The sequence below is a fragment of the Protopterus annectens genome, chromosome 11.part0 (assembly GCF_019279795.1).
Source record: "Protopterus annectens isolate FY-2018-M chromosome 11.part0, PAN1.0, whole genome shotgun sequence".
NCBI lineage: Eukaryota > Metazoa > Chordata > Ceratodontiformes > Protopteridae > Protopterus > Protopterus annectens.
The window spans coordinates 1,427,427,958-1,427,450,716 of record NC_056745.1 but is presented as its reverse complement, the minus strand read 5'-3'; the positions used below and the strand labels follow the sequence as shown (position 1 = coordinate 1,427,450,716).

Genomic DNA, 22,759 nt, shown 5'->3' with positions numbered 1-22,759 from the left:
CACTTTGGGTATCTCTCAGGCCTTTGCCTTACAGATACTTTGATTCTTCCTGGATTTACTGTTGGCACTTATGGATCAGTATATCTACTTCCCAGTGTCACCTGAGGACCAAACCAAGAGTATGAGTGCCTCTGATAGGGTGCCACATTTCCCTGTGGCATTCAGTACAATATATTGCACCCATGTTGCAATTAGGACACCATCTGGTCCATGGGAGGGTGGCCAGTACAACTGGAAAGGCTACCAGTCCATCAATTGCAGGTCATATGTGATGCATGCAGGTGTGCCACCAACACGTTGCCCAGCATCCTAGCAGTGTACACAATTATCATATCTCTCACTAGCTTACTCTATAGTCTCTTCCTGCATGGTAGGATGCCCAAAGGTCATCTTGCTGGTAAGGGGAGAAATATTTTTTTTCCTTTTTTTTTTCTATTTTATTTAAGTAGGTACTCACAGTAAAATGTATTTCCAAATACTACACCATTTTTGTTTTGTTTACCGACCTTCTCTTTCTCTCTCTCATTTTTTTTTATCCTTTAAGGTGATGCTGGGTATAAACTGGAGCTATGGTCCATGACACCAGTGAAAAAATTCAGTGGAACTGCTGAAGACAATTACAAAAGAGCCCTTTCCCAGACGCATGTTGTTATTGAGAGGGTATAGAAGTGCATGGGTTTCCTCCTGTACAAGTATGTGTGTAATGTCAGCAGGTGCTTGACTTTGTGATGCATTGTCACTTCCTGCAGAGTTACTAACATATTGTGGGTTGTGAGATCCTGCCATTGAACTTGGGGATTGCATGACACTTTCCTCAGGCTGCCTCATAAACATAATTATGTTATCATCATCATCATCATCATCTTCATCTTCATCAGCCATTCTGCTGCTGATATCCTCCAAATTTATCAGTATACTAGAACTGTTTGTTTCCACTGCTGACCATGTAAAAAATGAATTACCAATAAGGAAGTAGCATTCACTACTGTGTGCTGAGTATGAAGGTGTGAATGACACTTACCATATTCACTGCTTGCATTGTTATTATGGAAAGACGTGGATGGTTTAACTGTTGATATAACTGTAATGTGTTTAAGGTAATCGTCCCTAGTCAGTATTCAATTCTTTATACAAATATATGTTATTGTTTTTAACCAAACTTCCTGAGTAGACATGCTGCTGCAGATGTTACACCACAAAAAAGTACACAGTAATGAAAGCATGCCTGCCATCTACAGGAAGGCAGAAGTCAGCTGACACAAAACCCATAATTATATAAACATGCAGTTCATCCAAGTAAGGCTGTACTGAGCTGTTTGCACTATCAACAGTGAATTCACAATAAGGCAAGCAGACCGTTGACAGATCCACCCTTCCTCTACGACTTTCTTGTATTCATAATAATGTCTTTATTCATTCAGCAATAACACTTACAATTAAAACTCTCAATTTCTACTATGTGTGTACAATCACTAAATGACAGAAAATTAAATATCTTTCTCAGTGATCACCACTGCTGCTGTAATGTATTTCTATTTACAAATGGCAGATTTACAGTATTCACTTCTAATCTGCCCATCATATCATTAAAACAAGCACTCAGGTCTCTCAACAGCAGGTACAAGTACGACTCAGTCATTGTCCACGCTGGTGTAAACGACCTGAGACGTACCTCCTTGGACTACATGAAAAGAGACATTGAGGAGCTCTCTGATTATGTAGCCCAAGCAGGTATGACCCTGACCTTGAGCAGTATCCTACCCTCACCAAGAATGATGCCACAATACAGAGATAAGATGATCAGCTTTAATAATTGGCTTAACCTCTGGTGTCATTCAAAGGGGATCCAATGTCTGTCTGCCTGGGATGACATGCTGGACAGGCCACGCTGCTTCGCAAGGGACGGCTTGCACCTGTCACCCCTGGGCTTCCGGATATTGGCAAAGGCTCTTGCCACCCCCATAGTGCCTTTTTTAGGCAAGGCTCAAATTCTAAACCTACCACCCTAGAACACAAAAAACAAAAAACTAAGGGTAATGCTGCTCAATGCCAGAAGTCTCAACCTCAAGATGCACGCACTCGAGGCCCTTCTCAGTATGGAGAACATCGATGTCTGTGCTGTGACTGAAACCTGGTTCAAGGCTCCTGAGAGCACCCCAGCACTATCAGGTTTTACCTCATACCATGCGTTCCAGCCCCAAAATCCGGACAACACCAAGAAAGGAGGGGGGGGTGTCCATATTCATCAAGGACACCCACACCTCAAGGTTGGTGGCAACGCACGATGCATCGGAGACCATCCAGGTGCAATTAACCATAGGCAAAACTGCTCTGCAATTTGTAGCATGTTACACGCCACCCTCTCAAATTCAGGAAACTCACATAGCTTTCCTGAAAACACTGGAGGGGATAAATGTATCTCCAAACACCATCATACTAGGTGACTTCAACTACCCTAATATAGACTGGGATCACTACTCAAGCCCAAACACTCTAGCCCAAAGGTTCCTGGAATTCATAAACTCAAATGCCATGGAACAACTAGTCACCATCCCCACAAGAGGTGAAAACATACTTGACCTCATCATCACGAACATGGGATCACAATGTTCAACACCGGAAGTATACCCCTCACTGGTGAGATCAGATCATAAACTAATCTCACTGGAGGTCCTCATCCCGCCCCCACCTGAGATAAAAAAGACCACAGTGAAGAACTTCTCAAAAGCCGACTTCACACTTCTAAAGACTAGTGTGGTCTCTTTTAAGGCCCCCGAGCCGGCGGTAAACATTACTCAAGCCGCTGAATCACTTACAAATGCCTTCTACCAGCACCTACAGGACTGCATGGATCAGGCAATCCCAAACAAAACAAAGACTCTTTGTACCAAAGGCAAGCGTCCAGTCTGGTGGACCCCAGCCATAAACAAGCTCTACAATAAAAGGAGGAAGCTACTACAAGATAGAGCAAAATACTTAAAAGGTAAGACACCTTTGATCATTATAAGCAAAAAACTAAGAGCTCTCATAAAATCATCCAAGGCAAATTTTGAGAGAAAAATCGCTAAGGACTCAAAAGACAATCATAAGGCCTTCTTTAGCTATGTTAGAAACCTGGGAGGAAACTCCCAGATATGCTCAGAATTAGTTCAAAATGATGTAAAAATTACTGAACCTACAGACATTGCCAATATACTGGCTGACAGGTTCAGTGCAAACTTCTCCCCCCCCCCTCCCTCCAAAAGGAGAGATATCTATACCAGAGGATTGTAGCCCCCCAAACATCTCTAACGCCCAGGTGAGAACTGCTCTCTCTAAGGCGTAAAACACAGCATCCATGGGACCGGATGGGGTCCCTGGCTGTGTGCTCCACGAACTCAACGAGGAAATAAACCCGCAGTTAGGACAGCTGTTTAATCTTAGCCTCACCTCAGGATACGTACCCAAGGAGTGGCGCACGGCAACTGTGGTCCCACTTCACAAAGGCGGTGCCTCCACCGACCCCGGAAATTACCGTCCCATCAGCTTGACAAGCCTGATCTGCAAAGCCATGGAGAGGATCATAATGGAACTCATAAATAAAGACATAGGGAACTTGCAGACTTTGGATCCAACCCAGTTTGGCTTTGTCAAAGGCAGATCATGCCTTTTAAACTTGGTCGACTTTTTCGAAACAGTCACCAAGGCCATTGATGAGGGAAAGGCAGTCCATACAGCCTACCTCAACCTGTCAAAGGCTTTCGACACAATACCCCACTCAGGTATCGTTGAAAAACTCATCATCTTAAATGTAAACCCATACATCACAAGATGGGTTGCAAACTGGCTAAGTGACAGAACCCACAGGGTCAGAGTTGCTGGCGCCATGTCAGACTCAAAGCCTGTCACAAGTGGGGTCCCACAGGGCTCAGTCCTGGGCCCACTCTTGTTCGGCATCTACTTTTCTGAAGTACAAGCAAACACAGGAGGGTTATGGCTGACAAAGTTTGCAGATGACTGCAAACTGGGCGCCATAGTCGAAAACACATCTGACACAGATATCCTTCAGAAGGGTCTCACAGAAACGGATAACTGGTGCCAGAGCCATGGCCTAAAGTTAAACGCCAAGAAATGCATAGTCATACCCTTTGGGAAAAACAAGGTTAACCCTAGCTACCATATAGGTGGCAATCCACTGAGCACAGAAGAAGTTATCAGGGATCTGGGGACTCAGGTTGACAGTAACCTTTCGTTTGACACTCACGTTGCTAAAGTAGTTTGGAAGACCTTCTACATTGCCCACCTGATCATGAAGGGATTCACATCTAGATCAAGGGAGGTCATCGTCCCCTTGTACTCATCACTCATCAGACCAATGATTGAGTACAATGCCCCATTCGGAATGTATCTGACCCAGCAGCAGGAAAGGCCCCAAAAGTTCCTCACCAAAAGGATAAAGGGTCTCAAAAATATGTCTTATGCTGCCCGACTGAAAGAACTTCAGCTCTATTCAGTCGCTTACCTCTTGCTCAGAGGTGACCTGTGCCTGACATACAAGGCCATGTCAGACCCAGATTTGATGAACATGCTTCACCTCAAAAAATCTAGATCCCTCAGAACTACAAGGGCAGGAGACTTAAACCTTGACACGGTTATTAATAGGACGTGCTGGAGGGACAGATTCATCACCCAGAGACTCCCTATGCTGTGGAACAAAATCCCAGTACATGTGAGGCAGAGCACCTCGCTGGCCGTGTTCAAGAGAAATCTTGACCAATGGATGGGAGATCGCAGATATACCCCAGGGATTACCTCAGTGTCTCTGCTTGACAGAGGCACAGCAAAATAATGGGCATAGTTTTCTTCAAACTAAAGGGATGGCGAAAGCCACAAAAACTCTGGGCTAGGCTTATAAATGCCCTTGGGCAGATAGCCTGGTATGAACCTATGAACTAACTAAACTCAGTAATGTAACATCATTTTGAACTCTTCTATATTAATTTACAATATTTCTATTATTTTTCCTTACTTTAAGAAGTCTGTGGTTTCCTAAGTTTGCCTAACTCATGTAACAGCAAGTTAATATGGCAGTGTTAAGCTTCTTTGTGTAAATTCTGGGTCAATTGCATGTTATTTATGTGAATTAGGACTTTTTTGGTTATCTCTATGAATCACAGAAATAGGATAAGATGTAAGGCTTATTTGCGCAACCAGACTTCAGGTAGTCATGAACACAGCTTCAGGTTCATGTGAGTATGCTGGGGATAAGGGCAGAGTACACAGCAGTTCCCAGTAACCTCCAAAATACCAAGGCAATGTGTGGATATCCACAGTTGTTCAATAACCTGACAATCTTTAGAAAAGATAAAATGGAGTTATATGCATGTGAGTTTGCACAACCATGAAGCATAATCCTTGTCCATCCAACATCATCTGGCACACCTTATCATCTCAAATTACTCAAAATATACTAGCAGCTGATACTGACACACACACACACACACACACACACACACACACACACACACACACACACACACACACACACACACACACACACACGCACACAAATATTTATTTCTGCAAAACACTCACCCCCCCCAAAAAAAAAAAATCATTAATGCTGATGCTATACTGCATGAGGAACGTATAACAAAACTATTCCTTCCTGACATTCAGGTGTAATACTCCAAAAAGGTAGCAGGCAGCCGTGGTGGTGCAGTGGTTACCATTGCCACCTCACAGCAAGAGGTTCTCTGGTTCGATTCTTAGCTGGGATGCCTTCTGTGTGGAGTTTGCATGTCATCCCTGTGGTTGTATGGGTTTCAGCTGGGTGCTCCGGTTTCCTCCCACATCCCAAAGACATGCTGTAGGTGGATTGGACATTCTAAACTGGCCCTAGGTGTGAGTGTGTGCCTTCTGTGAAAGGTTGGGTGCCAGGCTGGCAACTCGACACAATAAAACTCCACTGCCAATTGTTCTGCAGACCACTATTCTGCTGTGGTGACCCCTAACCAGGAAAAGCAGAAAGGAGAAGAAAAAACTCCAAAAGGGTAGCAATAGCAAGGCAAAGCAGCAGCAACAGTAACAGCTGCAAGTAAGATAAAAATGATGATTTTTATTAATGACTTTTATCCACCATATAAATGAAATGTGAATGTATTCCTTAAAAAAAATGTAGGTGACGAAGCATTTTTTGTAAAACCAAACTCACCAATAATTTCATTTCCAAGTTTAATGCCCCTGCTGATTAACTGGGTTTAATTAATATGATGTCACACCCTAGAAGGAGTGGTTCTAAACATGTGAGCCACAGCCCTGCACATATTTCTTCATTCTGGTACTGGCAGTTCTAATGATGGCAGCACCTGTGAAAAGAGGAAGCTGTGCTCCAAACTAACAATATACAAAGACAAAAATAATGCTCTTCCTTCTTAGGGATTTATATGTGAAAAGATTGAATCCTGCATTTGCAGGTCTGAATGGAAAAAAAAATTATCGCTAGCAGGGATGAGTGAGCTCCTGTCATCCTGACAGGGGTCATCCATTCTGGCCCCTAGTGCAGACGCTGGTCCAATGATCTACAGAAGCACAAGCATGACAAGCTGGCTGAGTGGGTAGATTAAGTTATGGCAAGAATGCCAGAGTTCTAAAGTAAGGATGTATTTATTTATGTATTTATTTTTATTTTATTTCTCATATTAGAAATATGTTTAAAAATAAACTACAAAAAGGTTGCATAACTGAAGGTATTTGCTAAAAGAAATATGTGTAACTGCAAGTATGTATCTATACTTTCTAATACAAAAAAGCATAAATGTATCTGCATATAAATATGGAATGTTTATCTGATGACATCATTTTGTGGGTGTGTGTGTGTGTGTGTGTGTACACACACACACACACACACACACACACACACACACACACATGTACATTTATGAGTAAGGAAAAATATATAACTATGCAAATATGCCTGTAAAATGTAGATGTACATCTGTATGAGTACACCTGTAATTATTTTTTATGTATATAAATGTATGCATTTATACAGAAACAAATAAAATGTTGCATTGCCACATCATTTCTTTTACAGTTTGTATTGCCTTAGTTAGTAGTTGAACTAGATGCAGCCTATTTTTGTAAAGAAAGAATGTTGGTTGTGTAGGCCAGAAAATATTTATTAGTATAATAATTGTATAAGACAGCCATTTCCTCCACAATATTAACTGCACATACAAGACACCTGAACTCACTCAGGCACCACACCCTAGACAGAGTGGAAGTCTAGGGGGTGGAGGTTGCAGTGTCAAGTGAATGACCAGCACATAGTTTTGTGAGAGATGAGCAGTTGTATTGCTTCTGTATACAATTTTATTTAATCCCTTTATATACTTAATTATGCATAAAACTAACAAAGCACATATTATTGTCATGAAGTGTATGCACTGCATCTATCTGTAACAGTAAACATGTTTTGTTTTATGAAGGTTGAATTTTAAGGAATTTAAACTTTTTTTATGTGTGTGTACAGCTTCTGCCCCTGCCTGAAAAAAAATCACAGAATGATACATAAAACTACAACTTAGCTACACAAATCATAGCTGAAAGTAAATCCTGCAATGAAAGTAAATGGTCAGATTCCAGGGTACACCCCTCCCTCCAAACGGACCAGCTGTGCACACATATAGAAATGCATCAGTTTGAAGGAAGATGGACTACTATTTTAACTTGCATTAAATGAAATACTGGCACAATATGACAATTCAGATGTGAATAAATGCTTAAAGAAATAAGAACATATACTAAGTGTTAGATCAGGGACTTCCATTTTAAAGTAGTTATTAGACATTAGACAGGCTAAAGGATAAAATAGACCTAGAAATTATGTTTCATTTATGCATAAAAGACAGTTAAGCAGAAAGAAAGAATAGTCTTTCTGGTCAAGCATGAGGGACAGTTTATTAGAAAGGAAAGACAAGCATAAAATGTGCAGAAAATACAGAAATACAGAATGTTCTTTTCTCAAGGGGAAGCTACAATCTTGCCAGCTACAGAATGTTCCTTAATGGAATGTTAGATTAGGACCAGGCCTAGAAACCAAGGGAACCAAGGCAAAGAAGGCATGTAAATTATTACAGGGTTTTGATATTATTACTGATACAGTTAAGGAAGTCAGTTAAGGTTAGTTAGTTCGTTCGACCTGACAGTGCAGAAAAGATTAAGCTACAATACAGACACTCGAGCCTCAGTACTGAAGTCAGGTCAAATAAATACTGTTTCCAGTTACATCATTCAGGACAATCAGAAGATATGTGTAGAAACTTTGAATATGTTTAGCAGCACTGTTATTAGCAGCACTGTTAATGAGGACAGTATTCGACTATTGTGAATATCTAATAAAGCCTTACTGAATGAACTACAGTATTTGGAGAATTCTTTCTGAAAAGTACACAAGACTTGGTCCATAAAGGAGAGACTGGCACCTGTTCAGTACAGGTTTGGGTAATTAACAGATAAAGACTTTATTTTCAGTCTAATTACAGTTATTTTCAGTTAATTCCAGTATAGTACAGTCTTATCAATTATTTCAATGGTGAGTAGGGCTTCCACCTTTTCAGATAGCCAAAGTGGGACAATTGTGGTACAAGCATCTGATTTTGCAGGCCAAAACATACCCATGGCCAGTACAAGGGACAGAACTTCACTTTTTTGCCTAAATAAAAGCTTATTCTTGTAGCATTTTAGTTGCTTATTCTGTTTCTTATAACATTTAGGTGTTTCAGATACAGAATAACTGTTTTATGCAACTATTACATAAAATATAGAAAATAATTTTGCCATAATATTTCAGGACAGTTGCCATTCTTACAAGAATTTTGCAGGACACAACTGCCCAAAGAGGGACTGTCCCTCGCAAAGTGGGACAGGTGCTAACCCTAATGGCAAGCCACTATGATTGGGGTAACTCCCAAAACCCCATTGAACCTTGCATCAGCAGTCACACTACGTGAGATGTACAAAAAAATCTACAGAATAGCAGTGTTTTGTTCAACTACATGTGTTCTACAGACTATGGAATAGCAGTGTTTTCATTCCACTGCAGCACTCCATGTTTCGTTCAACTATGTGTTTTACAGAGCAAGTATTCCAAGGAACCTATCAGCAACACTTCACAACTTCAACAGAAACAGTTGCAGTAAGTAACCTTTTCAAGTACAGTTTTTAATGCAGCAGCCAACTTAACTTCAAGGTTTCATTAAAAGTTTACAGTGACACTTTTTCCATTCTATCAGTAACAAAGGCTAATGTTTCATAACAGACTTTTCAGCAGCACACCAGTGTTTTCCATAACTTAAGAGTATGAACTCTATACAAGATAAGCCGGAAATAATGGCACTACAGTTTCTCTTTATAGAGCAGACTTTTTAGTAAGACAGCACTACTCCATGCACAAAATAGGTACAGCAGATGACCTCTACATACAGTAAATGCAGCTGTCACCAGTGTTTACTTCAGAAAAAGCATCAAAGAACTTCAGCAGACCAGCTCTAAATCAACACATTACAGCAGTGTTGCTTCAGAACATGAAAGACGTTATCCAGTTAACAGCTGTCTCCACAAACATTCAAGTTTCCAGTGTGACATCACACAGCCAAGAAGCAAGGAAAATGTTAAAAAGCTACAGACAACAGGACACATTCTTCCAGGACCATAAAGTTATTCAAGATTTTTTATACATCTTTTAGTTAACAGCTGAAAAAAGTTTAAATTCATCAGTAAAAGTCATTTCCATATCTGTTATATAAACATGTCAAGTAATACTGTTACAGTTAAAACATCAAATGAGAATTTATAGACACAAGTTAACACAGGATATGGTAATTATGCCTCAAGACCACTTATAAAGTTATCTCTTTAGTGCAGATTTCAATTAGTTTCCAGAAAATAGCCATCATGGGCTATACAATAAAAAGAAACAGTACAATATTTAAAGATTTAAATCTATGAACAACAGAAAAAGGTTACATCATAGTAGACTAAGGCACCAATTCATAAGGTAAAAAACACGGGTAATAAACAATGTAACTTTACCATTACAGCATACAGAGATATGGAAAAAATAGGCAGGGTGAACAGTTCATACTCTAACTTAAATAAAGATTTTCAAATACAGGTTAATCAGCTTTAAAAGCCACAGAATTAAAAGACACTCATTTTCAGAATAATGTACAGGTTTTGAATATAAATTCATACATTAGAACTTAGACTTAGAGACTCTAAAGACTATGAATCTACGTAATATGAAAATCAAATCATAAAGTTAACAGACTTCAAACCTGGTGAACAATTGCCTAGTTATAATTAAATCATAAATTTAAGAGACTTCAAATAGGCAATAAATGCTGAAGTGACACCTAGTGGTGAACATTAGAATTGCCAGTTTATAATTAAATCATAAAGTTAAAAGACTTCAATCCAAACAGGCCATAAAGGCTCAAGTGTCATCTGGTGGTCAACTTTAAAATTCTAGGTTTACCAAATAAAGAAAATGTATTTTTAAGATTATGAGTCAGGTAGCATAAAGCTGTATACAGTAGTTAGCAATACAGATGTAAGGTAACTACAGAAGTAGGTCTCTGTAGACTTTCGTCAGGGACCTCAGGGGCAGCTGTTAGATTAGGGACCTCCATTTTAAAGTTATGCATAAAGGACAGTTAAGCAGAAAGAAAGAATAACCTTGCTGGTCAAGCACGAGGGACAGTTTATTAGAAAGGAAAGATAAGCATAAAATGTGCAGAAAATACAGAAATACAGAATGTTCTTTTCTCAAGGGAAGGATACAATCTTGCCAGCTACAGAATGTTCCTTAATGGAATGTTAGATTAAGACCAGGTCTGGAAACCAAGACTAAGAGGGCATGTAAAGCATTACAGGGTTTTGGCATTATTAAAATATATTTCTGATAAAATTTTGTAAGTCCGTTAAGGTTAGTTCATTCGACCTGACAGTACTGGAAAGATTAAGCTACAATACAGACACTCGAGCCTCAGTACTGAAGTCAGGTCAAATAAAGACTGCTTCTGCTTACATCATTCAGGACAATCAGAATATATGTGCAGAAACTTGGAATATATTTAGCAGCACTGTTATTGTCGGCACTGTTAATGAAGACGGTATTCGACTATTGCGAACATCTAATAAAGCCTTATTGAATGAACTACAGTGTTTGGAGAATTCATTCTGAAAAGTACACAAGACTTGGCCCATAAAGGAGAGACTGGCACCTGTTCAGCATGAGTTTGGGTAATTAAGGGATAAAGACTTTAGTTTCAGTCTCATTTCAGTTGTTTCCAGTTAATTCCAGTACAGTACAGTCTTATCAATTCTTTCACTAAGCAAGTGCAACAGTGACTGAAATACTTACAGAATAGTACTAACAGTCATGTCAGAAATGTGTAGGAAAAAGGGGAGAGAAAAGTAAACAACCATTTTATGTCTTTCCTATCTAGCTGGATAAGAAATTCAGTATAACTCCACTCAACAATGTAGGAGATTTTTTGCTTAGAGTGCTGGTAAGACTAAACAAAAGCCTTAACATTTTCAAAAAGAAACGTCAAGTAATAAATGCTTTTTACTGCCTTTAACCAATTTCTTTACTATATATAACTGCAAAAGTATTTACACAGAATGGAAACAGAAGGACTAAAGTGATTTCAGTACAGTATTACAACCAAGTCAAAAATAAATGTCAAGTAATAAATAATGTTTTCTGTCCTTAACTAATTTCAATACTATATATAACTGCAAGAGTATTTATGCAGAATGGTAATAGAAGGACTAAAGTGCTTTCAGTATAGTACTGCAACCAAATCCATATCAGGCAGAAATCTCAAATGTGTTATCGTTTTAATGTTACTATTAGAAGACTGCAAATGTAAACTCCACCAAGACTTAATAGCAATAAAATCATTGTTCCCATATATGCATAAGCATTTCCCATAAGTTTTATTTTAGTTCAATAAAGATTTAATAAAAATATTATTCACATATAATAAAGGTCCGAATGATGCAAATTATACGTAAATTTGTTGGGTATATTTCTTGTTTGTCTCTCGTTCTCTCTTTTTAATTATACATTAATTTGTCTTTTTTATTTTCTCTCTCTCTCCAGTTTCTGCTCATTTTTTGTACATGTCCAAATTCCTCAGGAGCAGCACAGCCATGTTACAAAGACAAGCGCCTGGAGCATATCTAGGGCCTCCGCTGAAAACGGGCTTTGTTCCAAGTCAGACTTTCCCGATTAACAAATGTTAAATAAATACCATAATAAATAAATGTGCCACCCACATTAGGGAATGTTCATCCTCTGCCCATCCAGGTATGTTCTCAAAGGGTAAGAGTGATAATACCACTCCTGTAGGCATCCTGGCATGTGGCAGCCTTGCAAACCTCACAGAATGTGGTTTCAGTATTTTTTCCAAGGATGTGGCTGAGCAGGTCATGGACAGACTCCTTCAGCCTATCTAGGATTCATTCATTGAGTACAAAGACAGTTGCTGGACTGGAATCATCTTCACCCCCCAACTTCTGTTATACTCTCTCCTACACCCTCTTATCTACTTCCCACCCAAAGTACTCTCTTATACAAAGAAAATGGGGGGTCTATCCCCCTCCAGAAATATAGTACCCTCCTCTCCCACCTCCTCCAGCACAACTCCCTTGATGTTTCACTTCTGTATTCACTCTTTGTTATGTCTTACCATCTTAAATTTTTCCTGTCTCCCTCTTTTCATTCTTTTAAGAAAACAATCAGGGTGTCCAACAAAGGATATCACTATATAAAACATTTTAAACTCCTTTACTTTTTATAAATATGAGTAATAAATGCTGCACTTTCTGCTGCTTCTCTTAACTTTTCTGATCATGCCTGCACATAGCTGCAGTCATCCTTATTATCTGAGTACATATAAAATCATAAGACGCCTATGGCTTTCACATAATCTTTTGCAAATGATTAATGATTTACTTCAGCTAGTTTATGATTTTGCTACAAGTAGGCATGTTTATCAAAACAACTTTTTATTTGTTTGTTCACTGCTAATAACCTGTGCTTATTATGTCTGCATATAGGTAGAGTGGTGTTCTTCGCAGATAACAGCTACTCAGATGTGAAACCCATATTAGAATTCTCACCCACAGTCTTTGACCGGTATAGTGTGTCCTAGGTAGCACAGACATACAGATAGGTAACTAGGTAACAAAACAAAAAAGTGATAGAACATTCAAAGATGTGGCAATATATAGTAAACTGCACTAGGCACAAAGGACTGTGGGATATGTAAAATTTGAATACCCCATGTTGCTAGATCACTCATGTTAAGGATGCATATGCTCAAATGAAGGAATGTTCTCTTCAAACAGGTGCAATTCAGTCCTTCATAGCATCTTGGGAAACACTAATCAACCATAATTTGCCACTCAACTATATCATAATCTTCTAATAGCGACCCTGTGTGTCAGGGTGCAGATGACTATATATCCCCAAAACCCATCATTACAGCCCTCTGACTGCTCCCAGCCTCTATAACAGCACACAAATAGACTACCTCCCACTCAAATACCACCAAAGCAGCTCCAAACCTAAATCTCTTCTTAGACACCACAAACTAGCTACAACACTTAGAAAAACTTTCTTTAACATACTATCAAAACTGAAACTAAGCATCAACATCCACTCCAACTCAGGCCCCCAACTTAATGATAAACCAACCAGCACAAACCATTCACAAAACTTGATCATACCACCCTACTCCAAAGGGAACTCCCTTCTGCTCCAAAATATAGATCTAAGGAGTATTCTAAAGTCCATGACCTGACTTCAAACCAGTGACAAGTGGAGTACCATAGGGTTCAGTTGTGAGACATCTCCTGTTTGGTATCTACTTCTCTGAAGTACAGGATAAGATAGAAGGCCTTTGGCTAACTAAGTTCACAGATGACTGAAAACTAGGAGCCATAGTCGAGTCCCCAAATGATGTGGACATCCTACAGAAGGGCCTCACTGAGACAGATGCCTGGTGTCGAGCCAAAAAGTGCACTGTCATCCCCTTTGGTAAAAGCTCTGTACCCATGAACTACTACTACATAGACGGCAGTCTACTTAACGCCGAATGTGTGATAAGAGACCTTGGGACCCAGATGGACAGTAGTCTCTCCTTTGATAATTACATTGCCACAGTAGTCAGGAAATCCTTCTACATGGCACACCTCATCACAAAAGGGTTCTCATCCAGGAAAAAAGAGGTCATTGTTCCCCTCTACTTGACACTTATTAGACCCATTATAGAGTACAACGCTCCATTTGGAATGTACCCCACAAGACATCTGCAGCAGCTGGAAAGGCCACAGAAGTACCTCACAAAGTTACTGGCCTCAAACATATGCCCTACACTGACCGTCTCAAAAAACTCCAGCTTTACTCTGTAGCACATCGCCTACTCCGAGGTGATCTCTGCCAAACATATAAAACTGTGTCAAACCCAGAGCTGTTAGACATGCTGCTTCTAAAGAAATCCCGATCCCTCCGAGCTACATGATCTAGAGACCTAAACCATGTCACCACAATAAACAGGACATGCTGGAGGGATAGATTCCTGTCCCAGAGACTTCCCATACTCTGGAACAAGCTACCCATCTATATCAAGCAAAGTTCCTCATTAGCACTTTTTAAGAAAAATTTTGATGAGTGGATGGGAAATAGGAAATACACCCTGGGGATCACTTTTGTGCCTCTGCTTGACAGGGGCAGATGAAAATAACTTTCTTGGGTGGCGTAAGCCAGGGAACCGTGTTGGCTAGGCTTACTTAGGCCCTTGGGCCTATAGCCTAGTACCTACCTATGAAACTATGAACCTATGAACCTCCACGAACTAATTGATTTATATTCCCCTGACATTACCATTATGACTAAACCATGGCTAAAGCCACGTGTCAAAATCAATGAAATCCTCCCCCCAGGCTATAACCTATACAGGTTCGATCGTCAAAATAAACACGGAGGCGATGTAGCTATAATATTCAAACAAGACCTAGAACTACAACCCATCAACATCACATCACCAAAATTTAATAATGCTGAATTGCTCCTCTCCAAACTAAACATCAATAAAAACAAAACTCTGCTCATGGTAGATATTTATATTAATCCAGGTGATAACACTAACACAGTTGAAGAGATACTTCACTGGTTATCAACAACCTTCCACCAAGAGGCCATCATCATGGGCTATATCAACACTGACTGGTCCATCTATAATTCTAACAATCCATCAAGTTTTATAAACCTACATGGCTTCTCCCAACTCATACAAAACTCCACAAGAATAGATAAAAGCTCTAACAAACAGTCCATAATAGACTGGGCCTTCACAAAAAACATAACACATCCCTACTAACAGGTTGCCTCCCCAATACCATGACTGACCACCTACCAACACACCTAATCAGAAACAATCTTACTTTACCAAAACAAGTAATGTTTAGGCTAATCCACAACAAAAAGAATAGCACCCAAACCTCTAAGTCCCTCCTCCAACAAATTAACTGGTTCCCCCTCATAACACTACCACTAGATGATGCCGTGGAATACTTTAACACCACCTTCCTCAATGTACTAAACAGCCTAGCCCCCTGCAGAACAGCTAGAATAAAAAAAATCACACCCCCTGGCTAACAAAAAACACCAAAGACCTACTAAAAAAGAGAAAGAGCATGGGAACACTGGCAAACAAACAAAAACAATGACAGCCTACTACTAGTTAAGCAGCTTATGAATAAAGCCAAATCCCAAATAAAAGCTGACAAAAATCCTACTACACCACCACTCAGCAAAAAAATAAATAGCCCCAAAAAGTTCTGGGCCATCATAAACAAATTCATACAACCTGGAAATGCCTCCACCCCTAATCCCACTACACGTCCCTCAAATGACAGCACCACAACACTAATAAACTCCTTTTTCATAAATACAATAAACTCAATTGCTAACTATGACCACAAATCCACTACTACAATCCCAATCACCAACACTGAGGGTGGTAACACCTTCTCCTTTACCCCATCCCAACCCACACTATCAAAAAACTACTCAGTAAGTTAAAGCCCACCAGCCTAGCTGCAGACAACCTCCCATCAGAATTCCTTAAATCAGCTTCCAGCATTATAGCCTACCCCATCTCCATCCTCATCAACTGGTCTATCACTAAAAACTACGTCCCACTACTCTGGAAATTCTCCTACATCACTCCCTTGCACAAAGGCGGCAATTCTACCAAACTTACAAACTACAGACCCATCGCATTTCTATCACCCATATCAAAAATACTCGAAAAATGCATGCACTCTCCGCTCTTAAACTACCTTCTCTCTAACAACCTCCTGTTTAACACACAACATGGGTTCCGCCCATACCATAACACCACCACCGCACCCCTGAGCTTTACCAACACAATAAATCAGCACAGAAATCATAATACATTTGTTTCATCCACCTTTCTAGACCTTTCTAAGGCCTTTGACACAGTTTCACACCAGAAACTACTGTGAGATCTGGCCACACTAAACCTCAGTCATTCTTCCCTAGCTTGGTTACATAGCTATCTAACCAAATGTCAACAAGCAGTCAGATGGCAACAGGAGCTATCATCTCTGTTTCCCGTCAACATAGGAGTTCCACAAGGCTCCATACTAGGCCTCTCGCTCTTCACCATTTTTACAAACCAACTCCATAAAGCCACCTCTCTCACCTCGGTCATCAAATATGCAGTTGACTCTACCCTCATATGCACCGCCCCCTCTTTAACACAACTACAGGCCACAACACAACAAAGCTTCCTAGAAATAGAAGCTTGGCTAACTAATGCTAACCTTATACTGAACCCAAACAAGACCAAGTTTATGCTCTTTCTCCCCAGTAGGACACTCAACCCCCACCCACTTTTCAAATTCACTCCTCCAACTACACTACCGTAACCCCCACCTCAGAAACCAAACTGCTGGGTGTTATAATTGACAGCAAGTTAAAATTTGACCTACACCTAGCTCAAACTATAAAAAACACATATCAGACTAAGCTGTCTCTACAGAATGAAACCTTTCCTAACAAACCAATCTAGACTAAGCATCGCTAGGACTCACCTGGAATCTACCATTCTTTACTCTGCACCAGTCTTTACCAACTTTAACAAAAAAGACCTTGCTAAACTTGAGTCATGCTACAACAAAATAACCAAGTTTGCCACAAGCTCCCCACATAGATATCACCACTGCTCTGCCCTACATCGAATAAAATGGCTAGAACTCCCTCAACAAATAACCTATACCCAACTCATTTTCTCTCACCAACTAGTATACTAACTAAATAGAACCCCATCTCTACAACAAATACTCCAACTCTATACCAACACACACCAACTCCGATCCTCAGAAAAAAACACTCCTCCATGTATCCAAAAGTAACAACAAAGCTGGTGACGCCCTTTGCTCCCACCACATTTCCAAACTTTGGAACTCACTTCCCCAACACATCATTAATACCACCAACCTGCACCAATTCAAAAAACTGCTCAAAGACCACCTCACCAGCAAATGGCTCTGCTCCTGTACCAGCCTAGTCTAACAGCACACAAGTCTCTCTATATCCTTACCCCTGTGATGCTAGGCACCACACAGACTCCTATCCCACTTTACAATCTCCCACATATCCCCCTACCTTCTTACTAACCTAGCACAACAATAACGAAACATCAACCAATATATTCATTAACCATTTATATATATTCTGGCCACACCTATGCTAACATTAAGGTCTATTCTTGCCAAAAAAAAAATCTCTCTCTCTCTCTCTCTATATATATATATATATATATATATATATATATATATATATATATATATATATATATATATATATATATATATATATGTATATATATATATATATATATATATACACACACACACACACACACACACACACACACACACACACACACACAAATATATAGATATATTGTAAAATTATAATCCCAAATAACAGTCTTTTTACCTCTGTAAACTTCTTATCACATACTCCGATGTATTCTTATACTTGTCTTAAATGCTTTTGTAATTGCATTATAAAATATACACTGTAACCTTTTGTGGCTTATCATATACTCTGATTTACAATTCTTTTACTTGTTTTAAAAGCTTTTGTAAATGCCTTGTAAAAATATACACTGTAACTTCCTGTGTAGCTTTCCTCCCCAGGCTTCCACTGAAAATGGGCTTCCACCCAGTCAGACTATCCCAGTAAACAAATGTAAACTTATTAAAATGAAATAAACAAATAAATAAAATAAATATAGCCTCAAGACACAAAGTACATTGTTTTAATGTTACAAAACATAGCTAATTACCACAAAAGACTGTACTGGTGATTTAATAGCTCCCAGAAGAATCTGAAAATGCCTGTTGATAAGTGCAAAGGGAATTCTGATGATTATTGCAAAGGGAATTCTGATGGCTATTATGTACACATATCTTAAAATTATCAGCATTAGGCTTAGCCCTGTTTAGATCAGTGCCGATCAGATATACTGTATACATATACATGCAACATACATGTTAAACATGCAGTTAATGTCAGGGTGAGGAATTAACAGGAAGCCTGTGTTAGTCGCTAGGTCACTCAGTAGCAGGGTATGTAATCCCTGTGATGCTGAAGTCTGATAGGCTAGGGACACCTGATGACCATGACCAGATTCACAAATAGCACTGGATGTAAGTGCATTTCAGTAATGTGTGATATGTGGATTACTCACCATCAGAGTCGCAGTCTGTTTGTACCTAATTATTTATTCATTCAGTTTATAGTCTCTGGCCCTGAAAAGTGCATGAGCTTGGCGGCTCCTCCTCTACTTTTCATAGCTCCACAGTCATGTGACTGGTATAGGCAGCAGCATGTCACAACATCCCCAGATGGCAATAAGAGACTTCACGGGACAAACGGGCAGCATTTGTGATCAGGAGCAATAAAAACATTTTCATTACATCTACCTAGCCAGATCCCATCTTACAAAACTTCTAATATTGCCAAGCAGAGTTCTCATCCTGTTACAACCAAAACCAGGGACAGAGCCAAAAATTATCAGGAACAGAGGCCCCTGGTCATGCACATTTTTATAGTGTTTCTTCTAACCTAGAAAGCAGACAGAATGCAAACATTTAATTAAAGTGCATTTTCTGAATGAAATGAAGCATCGTTTTTATTTTGCAGGTAATCCCCCAACTTTTTCACAAAAAATCACTGATTTTAGGAAGGAATGAACACAATCTTGAACCAAAATCAGGGGCATACCAAAAAATCAGGGATAGCTGAGGGGTCTGGTGCCAGGTCAGTGGGTGTGCACATGCCATTGGTGGAGTCATCCTGTTCCAGCCTATCAGCATACAGTACCTGTTGGTTATACTTCACCCAATTTCTGCTGTGGGGAAAAGCTTCAGTGCCTTCAGCAGCCCCTCCATCTCAGTACCCAAAGCTAGCCCCTCCAAACCATAACTCAGTTACTAACTAAGGTCATACGCAGGATAGATAGAAGCAAAACCCTCTGTTAGTGGAAGTTAATTATCATAGTCTGAGGCCACAATTGCAAAACATAAAGATGGCTAACACCTGAAATGCACCTTGGCATTTCACAAATATTTTGTTAGTGTGCTTTGGAATGAATGGTTACTTTTTAGAAACTTTGACATTTCTGATCATTTGAAAAGTGATGAAAACTGGTAAGGAAAATAAAACATCTCAAGTCAGGAACGTTTTACAGTGTAAGAATTAAATCATTTGCTTCTGTAGCTGTTCCCCTAAAATCATTGTTTACATAACACTGGCCAGTTTTTCAAACCTGCTATCTCACACTTTTACAATTAAAACAGACTTCTTCATGCAACTTTTAGTAGAGAACAGAGCATGAAGAAATATTCTCTGACCGGGTCTATATTAGATAAACGAAAGTTTATCTAATCGAACGCTCACATGAGCGAAAATTGTGGAACTCGAAATCGCAATTGTGAGATCGCAGTACAGTGAAGCTGGCAATATTTGCCCTTTCCTCACTGTAGTGCGATCTCGGAGTTAGAATATATATTTAGCGGGGGGGTGGGGGGGTGGGGGGTGCAGCTTCGAGTTCCTGGATTTTTGCTCATGTAAGCATTCGATTAGATAAACTTTCGTTTATCTAATATAGACCCCTCTGACTTGTATATATAAAAAAAAAAAAAATACCAGACTGAAGGAAATGCTAAATGGTATGAACCAATCAAAATCAAACTGAAAATTTATACATATACTGGGACATTAAAAGACTTACTTGTTCTGTGACTTTCCATATTTCCTCATCACTCCACTCTCCGTTTGGATCTAGGTTCTTGCGAAATGTTCCAGTAAATATAAAAACTTTCTGTTAGGAACAAACGTTTACAGTTAATCATTTTCTTGGCTAACAAAATCAAAGAATTAGAGAAAACAATAGCATTGTGAGGTTATGTTTTGATAGCCATACCTGTACACACACGTACATTACTCATACTGGCAAAAATAGAAGTGCTATAATACCTTAAAGTGATTTCACGTACTTCAGTATACAAAAGACTGAAGAACTTTGCTTCAGAAAACAAATTTTACCAGCTGCAACAGAACTATCAGCACTTACCACTCCAACTTAGAAATCATGCACCTTTCCTAGCCAGCTAGTACAAATCTGTTTAATGCCCTTGTTTTATACTAGATGTGCATTATATCTGAAAGCCAGTAGATCCTAAGCTGGACAGTCAGCTCCACAAATCTATGAGATTTAGCTAGTTTTCTGCACTCTGTACTGGAACTTCTCTCCACATTTTGAGAAATACCTGCATTCAGACTGAATGCAGCCAAAGCCTTGCAACTTTCCTGTAATACTGTACCTGACATATTAGTTCAGGCTTTCCTTCACAGTCATACTGACACAATTTTACTACTAAACCATAAGCTATTTGTTTGACTATCTTAGGGATGTTTTCAGAGATTAGCAAATTAGAGCAGATAAATAACAGAAAAAAAAACAATGAAAACGACATTATGTCATTACATAAGAAGGCCCAACCATCGCAACAATGACAAATGTTATTTTCTGTGTTTTATATATATACTGGCATTTTTATTTCCTATTGTTTTGGAGACAAATATATTATTTTGGAACTGATATGGGGCTGGAGCATATTATGGGTTACTCTGGCCACCCACAAGGTGCCATACGATTAACCAAGTTACAACATTTCTAACTTTTAATTCTATTAATTACATACATGCCATCAATACGTGAAGAGTATAGATGGGTGTAATCCATTAAGATTAAGCATCTCTGACAGACACAACTCAAAGTTAGCACATATATTGATGTATTGTGCCCTACGTTAAAGCAGTTCTGAGCAGATTTTAAGAAGGTGATAAATGCCATTACACTCACTGGATAACTCCAGAGTACATTGTTCTGATCTGCTGGTATATTTCAAGATAAAACAGACCTAATTTATTACAGAAAAAAAGATCAAACTACTCCCATTCATCAGTGTGGAACTCAATACTCCCAAACAAGTAGTAGTCCAGCAAATGGGTTACAGAGTAGCCATGTCTTATAGTGCAAAAATGCATAACACTGAATTTATTGTAATCACTTATTACAGAGGGAAAAAACAGAGGGACAGTTTAGGAATATACATATGTTAGTGTTTCTGTGTATTTATTTATCTGTGTGTGTGTGTGTGTGTGTGTGTGTGTGTGTGTGTGTGTGTGTGTGTGTGTGTGTGTAATTTATAAACAGATAAATAGATAAACGTGGTCTCTAGTCTGTCGGTCCTTATTACATCAAGGCAGTTTGCTGAGAACTGAATGTCCAAATGGAGCTTTATTTATTCAAGTATGCAATTTTTACATGAAGGTCGAGTGAACTCAAAGAATGTTACATATTCGTTTCATTTATTCAGTTTTTAGCTAAGTAAGCGGGCTATTCCATATACCAATCTCAGCCATGACCCACAGATAAGGTGTTCACAAATAAAAGATGTCATTTGGTATAAGAGCATTAAATAAGTTGTTAAATTCAGAATATCAGTAGCAAGATGTATATAGTTTGACAAGGACAAGCATTACAAAAAGGGAGATCAGTATATGACATGTTCTATATAATTTTGTAACAGCACTATATTTACATTTTTATATATTTGTATCGGAAGTGAGGCTTACACTTTTGTAGACAATGACAATTAATTGCAAATTTATAGACATTGAGAATTATTTATATATTTGTATGTTATATATTTAAATACCATATGTTAAAAGCCATCCCATGATACATTTGATTTGTCAACCAGTTTTGTGAGATATATAGCTTCATCAATGGAAAAAAAGTAATTAGGATCTGTAGTTTTTGTTTAGATAGATCCATAGGGGGAATGTGTAAACAGCGAATTCCAAAGACACAGTCGTTTTTTCATACCCCATTTTTTTCAAGTCTGGCCCTTAGTGAACACCATAGCTTAACTGAACATTTACAGCTCCAGAATATGTGCAAAATGTCAACTCATTGCTCTTGACAGTATAAACAGGAGAAAATGTGGAATGATCTTTATTGAGTTTTACAAGAGTTAAATCTCTCTCTCTCCCTCCTTCCCGTTTACACACCATGTGGTACATCAGGCAACA

General features: G+C 39.0%; 1 protein-coding gene across 2 annotated transcripts in view; it reads right to left on the bottom strand.

Annotated features, from left to right (window-relative positions):
* CFTR (CF transmembrane conductance regulator) overlaps nucleotides 1-22,759 on the bottom strand; it is a 1,712,697-nt gene that overhangs the window by 64,118 nt on the left and 1,625,820 nt on the right. For both annotated transcript variants that reach the window (XM_044088720.1, XM_044088721.1), the window contains one exon: nucleotides 20,391-20,480. In XM_044088720.1, coding sequence (XP_043944655.1) covers nucleotides 20,391-20,480 — 90 coding nt within the window. The remainder of the gene's footprint in view (nucleotides 1-20,390; nucleotides 20,481-22,759) is intronic.